Here is a 12,588-nt window from a genome sequence, read left to right on the forward strand (position 1 = left end):
TGTCTCTGCAAATGGCACTATCCCATTCCTTTCTGTTAGAGCCCCCTGGCTCTTAGGTAGGTCTGCAGGGATGTCCCTGCGAGTGACTCTAACACAGACATCCAGTGAGCACCCTGAGTGCCAGGCCCTTTACGTGCATTACCTGTGTCTTTCATCCACGCTGCCACCCAGTCAGGCAGGTACTATTGTTATCATGCCCATTTTATTTTTATTTTTTTGGCCACACTGCGAGGCTTGCTGGATCTTAGCTCCCTGACCAGGGATTGAACCCGTGCCCCCTGCAGTGGAAGGGCGGAGTCCTAACCACTGGACCGCCAGGGAAGTCCCCTATCATGCCCATTTTAGAGAACAGAAAAACTGAGGGCTAGAGAGACAGATGGCCGAGCTGAGATCGGAGCCCAGGCAACACCTGGCTGCAGAGCCTGGGTGCTGCTCCTGTAGGAAATGCAGGTGGGGCCTGAAGGCGGAACAGGTAGGCAGAGGGGGCTCGGTCTGGGCTGGGCTGGGCGGCTCTTGACGCCAGCACGGCCAGGGAGAGAGCCTGGGGGCAGCTGGGGCCAACACTGTCTCGATCTTCCTGCAGCGTGCTGGACATCTTCCCCACCGTGGTGGCCCTGGCTGGGGCCAGCCTGCCCCGAGGCCGACGCTTTGATGGTCTGGATGCCTCAGAGGTGCTGTTCGGCGGGGCGCAGGCCGGGCACAGGGTAAGTGGAGGTGGCGCGTGTCCCACCTGGGCTTCTCCGGAGGCGGGCCCCCTGCCCCTCATCGGGGCCTGGCTGCCTCCGTGCAAACAGAGCCATCGTCAGAAGATGCCGGCAAGTGGCCACTGGAGATGCAGTTTGTCAGCCGCCGAGGGGTCATTCCTTTGGGAGGAACGTGTCCTTCCGCTCCCCCCTTCTTCCCGAGTCAGTCCAGTTCATCAGTGCAGATTTCTGTGCGGCAGTTTTGGTGTAGGGTGGGCGTCCGTTGGGGCTTACTCCCTATACCGAATGACTTTTTTCCCCCTCACCATCATTTAATTTTCTGACATGCCCTAGGCACGCGGCACATTTTTGTTGGATGGGGTGCATGACCTGCGTCTGTGCGTTGTGTATCGTGGGGCTCCCCCGCCAGAACGGAAGCTTCCCAAGGTCAGGGAGCTCACCATGGAATTCTCAGAACACCTAACACAGGGTCAGGCGTCCGGCCAGCGTGCAATAAACGAGAACTGGATGAGTAAACAAATGAACGAAAGATGCCCTGGGTGGCAGGGCCGGGTCCTGGAGGGCTCAGCACACACACGGCCCTCCAGCCCCCAGGGTCCCCTCTTCGGGGTGCTCTGAAGCCCTCGGTGGCAGCGACAGCCAGGAAGTGTCAGGCCGGGTGGCCTTTCCCTGTCTTTCTGTGTGTTTTACTTTTGCCAAAAGGAAGAGGAAGTGGGAGGAGGGAAGGAGGCCGGCGGAACCCGGAGCTCTTCTGGAAGGCCCCGTGAGCCCGGCTCCTCAGTTAGGGACCCACACATCAAAGGGTTTATTTCTGGCTTTACTGCGGGTCACATGGAAGTGAGTCAAATGTCCTGGGGCAGTTCCTGAGGCTGCCCTTCCCCACGGCCGGCACACTGGTCCTGAGCGGCCACCAGGGCTTCTCCGCGATGCTCGGAGTGGCCCCTGGAGCAGGATGGCTCCTCCCGGCCTACCTGACCCCCTGGAGCTGCAGCCCCTTCCAGGCCGAGCCCTGCTCCTGCAGGACAACCAAGCAGGAAGGTGGCTTCCGCCTCTGGCTGGGAGTTCGCAGTATGTGACCCTGGGGGGTTATCGACGACGTCAGCGGAGAGATGCTCCCGCGTGTTTATGACCACGGCTGCGCGCAGAATGATCGGGGTCACCAGGAAGCGCTTCAAGGACTGTGGGCTCCTTGACGTTGTCCGTCCACGGGGGGAAGCCAGCGCCCGGGCGCGGAACTTCCGCTTCCAGACGGCAGAGAGCTCGCCGTCTTCCTCAAGCCGCCGCTTCCCGCGGACCCGCGGAGGCCCCGCTCGGGGCTTCGCCGTTGCTGGTCTGGGCCCCCAGGGGACTGGGCCCAGGGACCGGCAGGAGAGCCAGATACGAGCCGCAACACCGGCTGGGGTTTTCGTGGGGACGTGTGATGTGTGTGGGATACCCCGTGGCCCAGGAGGGGACAGCTGCCACTCGCCGCTCGCCCAGAGCTCTGGTGGCACCTTCCAGGGTAGAGGCACGTGGGCACTGGCACCTGTGGGCCCGGCCCAGCCTCCCAGAAGACTGGACTCCTGCAGCGTTAGTCCAGACACCTTAGAGGTCAACGTAGGTCGCCGCTGGCCCCAGATTCAGCCGCTACGGAGACAGGAGTACGTTGTCTCGAGTCTGCTGGTGGAGGGCCAGGAGGGAAAAATACATGAGTGACTGTAGAAATATACATACCTATGCACACATATACACGTGGGTACACACACACGAGCACACATTTGCGTGCTTTTTGTCTTTGGTTTTTGGTTTTTGGTTTTTGGTGCAGCATGCAGGATCTTAGTTCCCCGACCAGGGATCAAACCTGGCGCCCCCAGAGTTGAAGCGTGGAGTCTTAACCACGGACCGCCAGGGAAGTCCCTTGTTTTTGTTTTGGTATTCAGTAATCATTTATTGAGTAACTATCACGTGCAAGGCACTGTATCATTCTGGGACATCCAACTGTGTATAACGTTAAAGCCTTAAAGGTTAGCCTTAAACATTGCCACCTGTTTGGAACATTCCTTAATACTCAAATTAGAATATATTGATTAGTTCCCACAGCATACACATATGTATTTTACTAAACACAGCTGTGTTCACCCTTAGGTATATGCTGGGCTTACAAGATTCGAGTATGGGTTGGTTTAGAAAACCATTCCAGTTTCAAGAAGCTCAAAGTAACTCCTAGACCGTCATCTCAAAACAATATGCAAAAAGTCTCAGCGGTTGGGTTCTTCCCTATTTTGCAAACGAGTAACGGAAAGTCGAAGAGCTGAAGCAACCTAGGGCCACGTAAGCCCTGGCACCCTCCCCAGGTCCTGCGCGGAGAGGTTTACAAGCAAATGCTGGGCTGTAGGTCTTCCTGCTGAGCGGTCTCACCACCCACTTCATGGACAGCTAGGGTCGCTGATGCCATGCTGGGTATTCCTACACCTGCAGACCGTTCTGCTTCTGATCTGGAGGCGTCTGTGTCCAGGCAACGAGGGCAACCACAAAGGGGGAGAGGGGAGCGGGCAGGAGAGGGTGCACAGCCTGGGGGCAGGCATCCCACTCTAGGCTCGCCTGCTTCCCAGATGGAATTTGGAGGTTGCAGCTCCACTGCTGGTCAAGTCCTACTACCTCAGCCCCAGGTTGCCATGACCGAGTCCAGAAACTGTCAGCCGAGGGAAGGCTTCTTAATGGCTCTGCATCTGTCCCGTCACGACCAGTCTGGGGCTGTGTGGTCATACAAGGCTTGGTCCATCCCTGGAGACCATACATTGTAGAAACGGAAGTCGGGTCTTGGTCTCTGCACCGCTGATCACTTCTCTTAGGGATAAGGGAGGCCCCCTAGTGGCAAAAGATGCTGTCCGGAGCGGCTGGCACGAGGCTGACGGCCTTTGGAGACCTGGGTCTGTGCACCCCGACCTGAAGGGGTGGGAGACCCCTCCTTCTGGGATGGGCACCAGCCTCCAGAGAGGTAAGGAGGTGCTCCCTGCTTGAAAAAGCAAAACAAAAGAAAACAAAGCAAACAGGTAAGAAAGGCAACCAAGAAGATGCAACATGTTTGCAGAAGATAAAGTTATCTTTGAAATTCGGACCGGGTGTCCTCTGGAGAGGAAATGTCTTCAGCTGTGATTCATGTGTAAATTTGCCAGCCTCCTTCCTATGTTGATATAAACAAGAACGCCATAATCAGTCTGCTCAGAGGGGAAAAGAAGGGCATATACAAGTTCTCCAAAATCCATCCGCCCTCCTGAGAGTGAGCCATTCTGCTTGCTCTTGGATTCTGGAAGTGGCGCCTGGTAACACCAAATGAATGTCCAGCACACGGCAGTCCCCGCTTATGGAATTTCTGTTTCTGTTACTGAGCCATAATGTCAATGGCTCGAACCCGCGGGCCTGGACTCCCATCTCCTGGATGTCTGAGTACATCCTAGATCTGTTGACAATAGATTTCCCAAGTCCCCCACTTCCTGCCCTCTCCAGAAGGAAACAAAACAGCCTCCTGTGGTGAGAGGCTTGGCTTCCTTCAGGGTTGGAAGAAGTGAGGGTTTTGAGTTACGACTTCTCTTCCTGTTTGGAAGGAGCCTGCTGTCATCACGCCGGCTGGGGACCTGGCAGGCCCTGTCACAAGAGCACGGAAGCAGCAGGTGTGGGAGGAGCCCCACCCTCGCTGGCATCCTTTCAGAGCCGGGAAACTTGGGGGGACAGCTGTTTACCGCTCCAACAGATGTTTCTCATTTTTTTTTTTTTTTTTTTTTTTTTTAGCTCCATGGAAACTTTGAATCACGTAAGCGCCTTTCCAGTGATATATATCGGTCATGATTCATACCAAGGCGGTCTCACGTTTCCAGCCCAAAGCCACCAACTTACCAAGGATGCTGGTCATTTATTTTCTACCACACCTTGTCCTTGGGAACCCTGAACTAGGTGTTTCCATTCTGGAGGGTGATTCTTTTTATTTTTTTATTTGGGGGGCCACGCCACTTGACTTGCAGGATCTTAGTTCCCCGACCAGGGATCGAACCCGTGCCCCCTGCAGTGGAAGCGTGGAGTTGGAAGGTTTCCTTCATTGATGACTTGCTCGGTCTGAGTGCGGTAGGACGGAGTCAAAGGTGATCTGTGTTTGGAGGGAAGGCCGTGCCCAGTTCTGGAGAAATCACACGGAGACACCCTCACGTGAGAGTCAGAGAGTCGACTGGATGCTGAAGAAGCCGTTTTTCAAATAGATCCAAGGATCACCACCAATCTGTGTCAGGCTCCCTGGGAATATTTCTAAAACATGCAGATCCCAGGCCCCGTCTTGACCCTGAGGGGTGGGGCTCAGGCGGGGGCCGGCCTCCTGGGTGGGTGACCCCTGCTGTCACAGAGGGACCCGCACTTAGAAGGACCCTGTGTTTGCTTTAAAGCACATGTGCTGTGGCCACCTTGAAATTCTTAATTTTGTGTGTGTGTGTGTGGGGGGGGGGGGTAGTAATTAAAAGAAAATAGCTTTTTAAGAAATTTATTTTGGGACATCCCTGGTGACGCAGTGGTTAAGAATCCGCCTACCAAGGCAGGGGACACAGGTTCGAGCCCTGGTCCGGGAAGATCCCACATGCCGCGGAGCAACTAAGCCCGTGCGCCGCAACTACTGAGCCTGCGCTCTAGAGCCCGCGAGCCACAACTACTGAGCCCACGTGCCACAACTACTGAAACCCACGCGCCTAGAGCCCATGCTCCACAGCAAGAGAAGCCACCGCAATGAGAAGCCCGAGCACCACAACGAAGAGTAGCCCCTGCTCGCCGCAACTAGAGAAAGCCCATGTGCAGCAACGAAGACCCAACGCAGCCAAAAATAAATAAATAAATGAATAAAAATTTTAAAAGAAAAGGAAATTTATTTTGCTGAAGTATAGTTGATGTACAATGTTGGGTTAATTTCTGCTGCACAGCAAAGTGATTCGTTTATACACGTATATACGTTCTTTTTCATATTCTTTTCCATTATGGTTTGTCACAGGATATTTAGTATAATTCCTTGTGCTATACCGTTGAAATTCTTAATTTTTGGACAAGGTTTCTCTCATTCTCATCTTGCACTGGACCCTGCAGATGACATGGCTAGTACTGGCCTAGGAATCCAAGCAGAGCTGTAACCCACTCCGATTAATTGACTAGCAAAAACAGCTCTTTCACACAGGCTCCCGGGAGTTGGATGGTGTAGACCACAGGCCTGTGTCTGTGTTTGGGGCTGGGCTGGGTGTCAGAGGGTGGGTTTGGCGGGTGATGGGGAACAGGGACGCTACAAAGAAAGTAATGCTGAGACTTCCCTGGCGGTCCAGTGGTTAAGATTCTGCGCTTCCAATGGAACTAAGATCCCGCGTGCCGCGCAGCGCGGCCAAAAAAAAGAAAAAAGAAAGTAATGCTTTCCAGGGAGCCTCTAGCATGGTTTTCTTATTTGTAAGCCCTGCCCCCCCTTTCCCAGGTGCTGTTTCACCCCAACAGTGGGGCGGCCGGAGAGGACGGAGCCCTTCAGACTGTCCGCCTGGAGCAGTACAAGGCCTTCTTCGTCACCGGTGAGTTACTGAGGGGCCCTGTCCCACCCAGACTCTCGCTCAGGCCTCCGGATGATGGGGGCTGCCCCCTTTCAGGGTGCTCTCAGCATCTCCGATGGTGCCGCCCCAAACCCGGGCCCAGAAGGAGGGCTCAACACACAAGGGCCCTGCCCAGGCCCTCTGTACCTACAGGTACGCTAATAAGGCCTTTCTGCTGTTCGCCTAGGTCTCCAGCCAGCTCAGAGCTGGTCCAGCACATCCACAATGTCCACTTTTTCACATGAAAAACATTTCATCCCACGGTTATGCTTTCAATGCCAGTCTGGCTGAACATTCAGTGCGAGCTTAGAGATATTTTGAAGCAAGAGACTGTTTCAGAAAATAGATGTTAGAGGTCTATTTAGCAAACCCAGGTCTCTCTCCTTCTTGGCTCACCCTGTGACCGTCTTAAACGTATATTTTAGAAAGGTGATAGCAGATCAGCATGGTTCTCAAAGTCTTGCAATGGCTCTTTGCTTCCAACTGAATTCGGACTCCCTCCACCCTGGGTCCCTATACTTTCCTAGTCTTAGTTCTCCAAGAGCGACGGTCCTTTTCCTTGGCCTCCAGATTAAAATCCCTCTCAGCTTTTAAGGCCACCTGCATTGTAGAGCTTCTCGTCTTCCCAGCTGGGTAGGATATGGAGAACGCCGGTATTTACCACATTCTGCCATATATGCCAGTTATTTAAGTACATCTTTTATTTCTTCTAGTAGCTTTAAGCTCTCTAAACTCAGCCTCTGTAAGCTCTTTAATCGTTGTTGTCTTGACATGCTTGGCACAGAATCTTGCATCTGGTAGGAACCCTAACACTTTTTTTTAATGAATGAAAAACAAGCTCCCCCCAACGCCCCACACCCCCCCAAAAAAAACCCTCACCCAAATCTGGGATCTGATGTGGATTCCAATTTGATTCAGTTATTTATTCTTTTTAACTCAATTTCTTTTTTTTAAAATGAATTTATTTATTTATGTATTTATTTAATTTATTTATTTTTGGCTGTGTTGAGTCTTCGTTTCTGCGCACAGGCTTTCTCTAGTTGCGGCGAGCGGGGGCTACTCTTCGTTGCCGTGTGCGGGCTTCTCATAGGGGTGGCTTCTCTTGTTGCGGAGCACGGGCTCTAAACACACGGGCTTCAGTAGTTGTGGCTCTCGGTCTCTAGAGCGCAGGCTCAGTAGTTGCGGCGCACGGGCTTAGTTGCTCCACGGCATGTGGATCTTCCCAGACCAGGGCCCGAACCTGTGTCCCCTGCGTTGGCAGGCGGATTCTTAACCACTGTGCCACCAGGGAAGTCCTGATTCACTTATTTAAGGTTAGAGCTTTCCAAAGAATTATATAATAAAGAAGAAAAATTTATTTGCCCTGAGGGTGAATAAGTGACCCCAAAGAAAATGTGGCATAAAAACCAAACAAGTTCTTTGAGTTCATCACTTGAAGGATATTAAAAATGCCACAAGAATCTTCGACTTTCCAAGACCTAAAGTGCAAACCAGTGAGATGTTTGTTATTCTTTCAGATGGAAAGTGTCTAGATTACAGCCCTTACATTACTCTGTCTCAGAGGTATGGTCTCTCCAGGCTGAGTTAATTTCAGAAGTCATAACCCAGCCAGAAAGCCCTTGTCTTCACGGTGCTGGGATCATAAACGCTACTATGAAGTAATAGGACTGTTTGAAATGATCACAGTCAGACAGGAATTATGATACCCAGGGGAGGTCTGTTCTTCTGAGGCATCACCAAACTCCCAGGAAAGTTAGCAAGGGAAGAATGGAAATCTCAACAGATGGGAGGCGAATAGGATGAAATAGGATGAAGCCTGGATGTGCTCTGATTCCTCCTTTCCCCCATCCCCGTCCCTGAAAATCTGCGTGCTAATTACATAAAACTGCTTTGGGATAAGTGAGGTGAACTGACATCTACTCCATTAGATCAGAGAAAGATGTGTGTGTCCCTCTATGATGAGGGTGTGATTTTTGGGGTCGTGAACTAGGAGCAGCTTTAAAAGGCAGCTAGTCTGTTTTGGTGTGTGGCCTAGAATTAAGTGATCTTATTGTTTTTTCCTTTTTCAAAAGAGTAATTGAGGAAAACTTTACACACAGTGAAAGCCACAGACCTAAACGGCATGATTTGATGAGTTATTATAAATGTATATACTTGCATAAGGACCCTCTTAATGCTGTGAATTACATCGATTGGTTTTCAGATGTTAGGTCAACTTTACATTCCTGGATAAATTCAGTTGTGATGTATTCTTCTTTTTATATATTGATGGATTTGATCTGCCGAGATTTTGTCTGTAATTTTCCTTTCCTGCAATGTCTGTGTCGGGGTTAGGTATCAGGGTTTTGCTAACCTTGGGAAATTAGTTGGGAAGTGTTCCTTTCTCTGTTTTCTGGAAGGGGCTATAGGAGATTGGTATTATTTCTTTCATGTCTGATTGAATTCATCTGTGAAACTCTTTGGACCTGGAGGTTTCTTGATGGAAAAATTCTTGGTTATCAATTTAATTTCTTTAATAGGTATAGGGCTATTCAGATTTTTAATTTCTTCTTGTATCAGCTTTGGTAAGTTGTTAAAATAATTTGTCCATTTCATCTGAGTTGTCAAATTTACTGGCCTAAAATTGTTCATAATATTCCCTCATTATCCTTTTAATTAATCTTTAATGAAGCAACTTTTATCTCTGTTAATTTCCTTTATCGTTTTCTATGTCATGATTCCTGCCTTTATTTCCATTCCTTCTTTACTTACTTTACTCTCCTTATTCTAGTTTACTAAAGAGGACATTTATATAATTAATTTTAAACCTTTCTCATGTTCAAATATAAGCGTTTATAGCTACAGTTTTCCCTTTAAGCATTGCTTTATCTGTATCTCCCAAATTCTGTGTTTTACTTTCATTATCTAGTTGGAAATATTTTCTAGTATCTTGTCTAATTTCTTCCTTGACTCATAGGTCATTTAGAAAGCTGTTGCTTAATTTCCAAATTTTGGGGGCCTTTTTTAGCTCTCTTATCTTTGTCATTTCTAATTTAATTTTATTGTGATCAGAAAACATACTCTGGAAGTTTTCAATCTTTTGAAACTTACTGAGACTTATTTTATGGCCCTGCAGATGGTCTGTCTAGGTGAACATACCATGTGGAAGTGAAGCAAATGTGTATTCTGCAGTTCTTGTGTATAATGTTCCATGAATTTCAATCAGGTGGAGGTGTTGATAGTTGTTTAGATCATCTATATCCCTCCCGGCTTTTTGTCTAGCTGTTCTATCAATTATTGAGAGAAGCGTTTTAAAAATCTCCATTTAGGATGTAGATTGTCTATATTTCCCTTTAGTTTTGTCTTCCTTAAAAACTGACTCTTGATCCTTGTGAAATATCCCTCGTTATCTTGGTACTCCATATCGTGAAGTATGTTTTGTCTAATGTTAACATAGCCACTCCAGTTTCCTGTGCTTACTGTTTGTGTGATATATCTATTTTGTTCCTTTCAACTCAACTGCTTTTATATTTAAAATGCATCTCTGTAGGCAGGAAAGAAAGGAATCTTGCTTTTTCACCCAGTTTGATAAGGCTCTGCTTTTAAACTGGAGAGTTTTGACCATTTGCTTTTCTCTATATAAGATCATTTCATCAACAAATAGAGGTGGTTTCACTCTTTCCTCCCCAGTCTGCATGCCTTCTGTTTCTGGGTCTTGCCTAATTTCTCTGGCTAGAACCTCCAGTACAATGTTGAATAAAAGTGGTGACAGTGGACATTCATGTCTTGTTCTTGATCTTAGGGAGAAAGCTTTCAGTCTTCCCTCACTAAGTATGATGTTAGCTCTGGGTTTCCCACAGATAATTTTTTTTTATAGAGTTTTTTTTTTAAATTATTTGCTTTATTTATTTATTGTTATTTTTAAAATTTTATTTATTTATTTATTTATCCATTTATGGCTGTGTTGGGTCTTCGTTTCTGTGCGAGGGCTCTCTCTAGTTGCGGCAAGTGGGGGCCACTCTTCATCACGGTGCGCGGGCCTCTCACTATCGCGGCCTCTCTCGTTGCGGAGCACAGGCTCCAGACGCGCAGGCTCACTAATTGTGGCTCACGGGCCTAGTCGCTCCGCGGCATGCGGGATCTTCCCAGACCAGGGCTCGAACCCGTGTCCCCTGCATTAGCAGGCAGATTCTCAACCACTGCGCCACCAGGGAAGCCCCTCACAGATAATTTTTATCAGGTTGAGGAAGTTCCTTTTTATTCCTAGTTTCTTGAGTGTTTATATCATGACAGAGTGTGGGATTTTGTCAAATGCTTTTTCTGCATCTATTGAGATGATCATTTTTTTGTCTTTTGTTCTATGAATATACATTGCTTTACACTGACTGATTTTCATATGTTGAACCAACCTTGCATCCGTGGGATAAATCCCACTTGGACATGGTGTATAATCCTTTTTATATGCTGCTGAAATCAGTTTGCTAGTATTTACCGAGGTTTTTTTGTATCTCTATTGTCTGCAAGCCAGGGAAGAGAACCCTCGCCAGAAACCAAATTTTCAAGAACCTTGATCTTGGACTTGTAGCCTCCAGAACCATGAGAAGATAAATTTCTATTATTTAAGCCACCCAGTCTATGGTATTTTGTTATGGCAGCCTAGGCTGACTAAAATAGCATTTTAAGGCTTCTCCACGTCTTTTCATGGCTTGAGCTTATTTGTTTTCAATGCTGAATAAAATATTCTCTTGCCTGGACGTACCACAGTTTATTTATGCATTCACCCACTGAAGAAAATCTTGCTTGCTTCCAAGTTTTCACAATTATGAGTAAACCGTTTTGACAGTTATGCTGTAAACATCCACGTGGGGGTCTTTTTGTGGACATAAACTCATTTGACTAAATAACAAGAAGTGTGACTGCTAGATCGTATGGTTAGAGTGTATTTATTTTGTAAGAAACCACCCAGGTGTCTTGCAAGGTCGTGGCACTCTTCCGCATCCCCCACAGCAGTGAGCGACAGTTCCTGCTGCCCCACAGCCTCACCGGCGTTTGGTGTCGCCACTGTTTGTCGTTTTGGCCACTCTAATAGGTGTGTCGTGGGGTCTTATTCAGTTTGCAACCACTGATGACGTACAGCGTTGCGCACCCTTGCATACGCTTGTCCGCTAACTGCGTGTCTCCTTGGGTGAGGTGCCGTTCAGGTTCTCCTTCTCACCATCCTGATTGTTGAGATCGAAGAGTCCTTTGTGTATTTTGGATAACAGCCCTTTATCAGATATGCCTTGTGAAAAAATGTTCTTCTCGTCTGTGGCTTGACTTCTTGTTCTCTTGACAGGGTCTTTCTCAGGGTCTCTGAGCTTCCTTGATCTGCGGTTTGGTGTCTGACATGAATTTGGAGGAAATCTCAGTCATCATAGTTGCATAGATTTCTTCTGTTCCTTTCACTCATTCTTCTCTTTCTAGGGTTCCCGTTACACTTTTTGTAGTTTCCTCACAGTTCTTGGATATTCTGCTCTGCGTTTTGCAGATTTTTTTCCCTCTTTGCTTTTCAACTTTGGAAGCTTCTTTTGAGATACCCTCAAGCTCAGAGATTCTGTCCTCAGCCGTGGAATCTACGAACGAGCCCATCAAAGGTATTCTTATTCTTATTTCTGGTACAGTGTTTTTGATCACTGGCGTTTATTTTTTTCTTTTTTCTTAGGATTTTCATCTAAAAGATGACTCCCACCCCCCCATGGGGTTTTTAACTCTTAGACTCACCCACACTGAGCCTCCTGCCATTTGTTAATCACAGTTCGGATTTTCCTACCAGGGCACTGGTTCCCAGAGGTGCCTGCTTGTGGGTTTCTGCTCTGGTATGTTGTGATTCTCTGTATTCACCTGTCTGTCTCCAGTTTGGGGGGCAGAGGTTTGCCCTGTGACCTCACTTCTCTGATGGATCTAAGAAGAGTCACTGACTTTTTAGTTTTGTTCAGCTTTTTACTTGTTAGGATGGAGGGCTGACTTCCAAAGCTCCAAATGCTGGACCAGAAACTAGAAGTTTCCTATTGAGTCGTTTTTAAAAACTGGACATTGTGTGTGATGCATTGTAGAGATTCTGACTTTCAGTCTGAGGAGTGTTGACTTTGGTTCTCACGGGCAGTTAATTACTGCCTAATCCCCTTAAACTTGAGGAGGCTTGATTTTATGCTTTGTCAGAACTGGGCTCTGTTGGATTTTATCCTTAATCTTAGGTAAACGCCTTCATTCCGGGATACAGTCTTTACTCCTAGCATGAACCTTTTGGGACTTCAATGGAAAATATGAAGTGTTTATCAAGCCTTTCTAAT

The 12,588-nt window shown here is 48.0% G+C and overlaps 1 protein-coding gene across 2 annotated transcripts in view; it reads left to right on the top strand.

The window, feature by feature from the left end:
- The window catches only part of ARSG (arylsulfatase G), a 116,146-nt gene that overhangs the window by 100,865 nt on the left and 2,693 nt on the right, over positions 1 to 12,588 (top strand). For both annotated transcript variants that reach the window (XM_059908522.1, XM_059908523.1), the window contains 2 exons: positions 584 to 704; positions 6,172 to 6,262. In XM_059908522.1, the coding sequence (XP_059764505.1) occupies positions 584 to 704; positions 6,172 to 6,262 (212 nt within the window). The remainder of the gene's footprint in view (positions 1 to 583; positions 705 to 6,171; positions 6,263 to 12,588) is intronic.

Source organism: Balaenoptera ricei, chromosome 20 (genome assembly GCF_028023285.1).
Source record: "Balaenoptera ricei isolate mBalRic1 chromosome 20, mBalRic1.hap2, whole genome shotgun sequence".
NCBI classification, from domain to species: domain Eukaryota; kingdom Metazoa; phylum Chordata; class Mammalia; order Artiodactyla; family Balaenopteridae; genus Balaenoptera; species Balaenoptera ricei.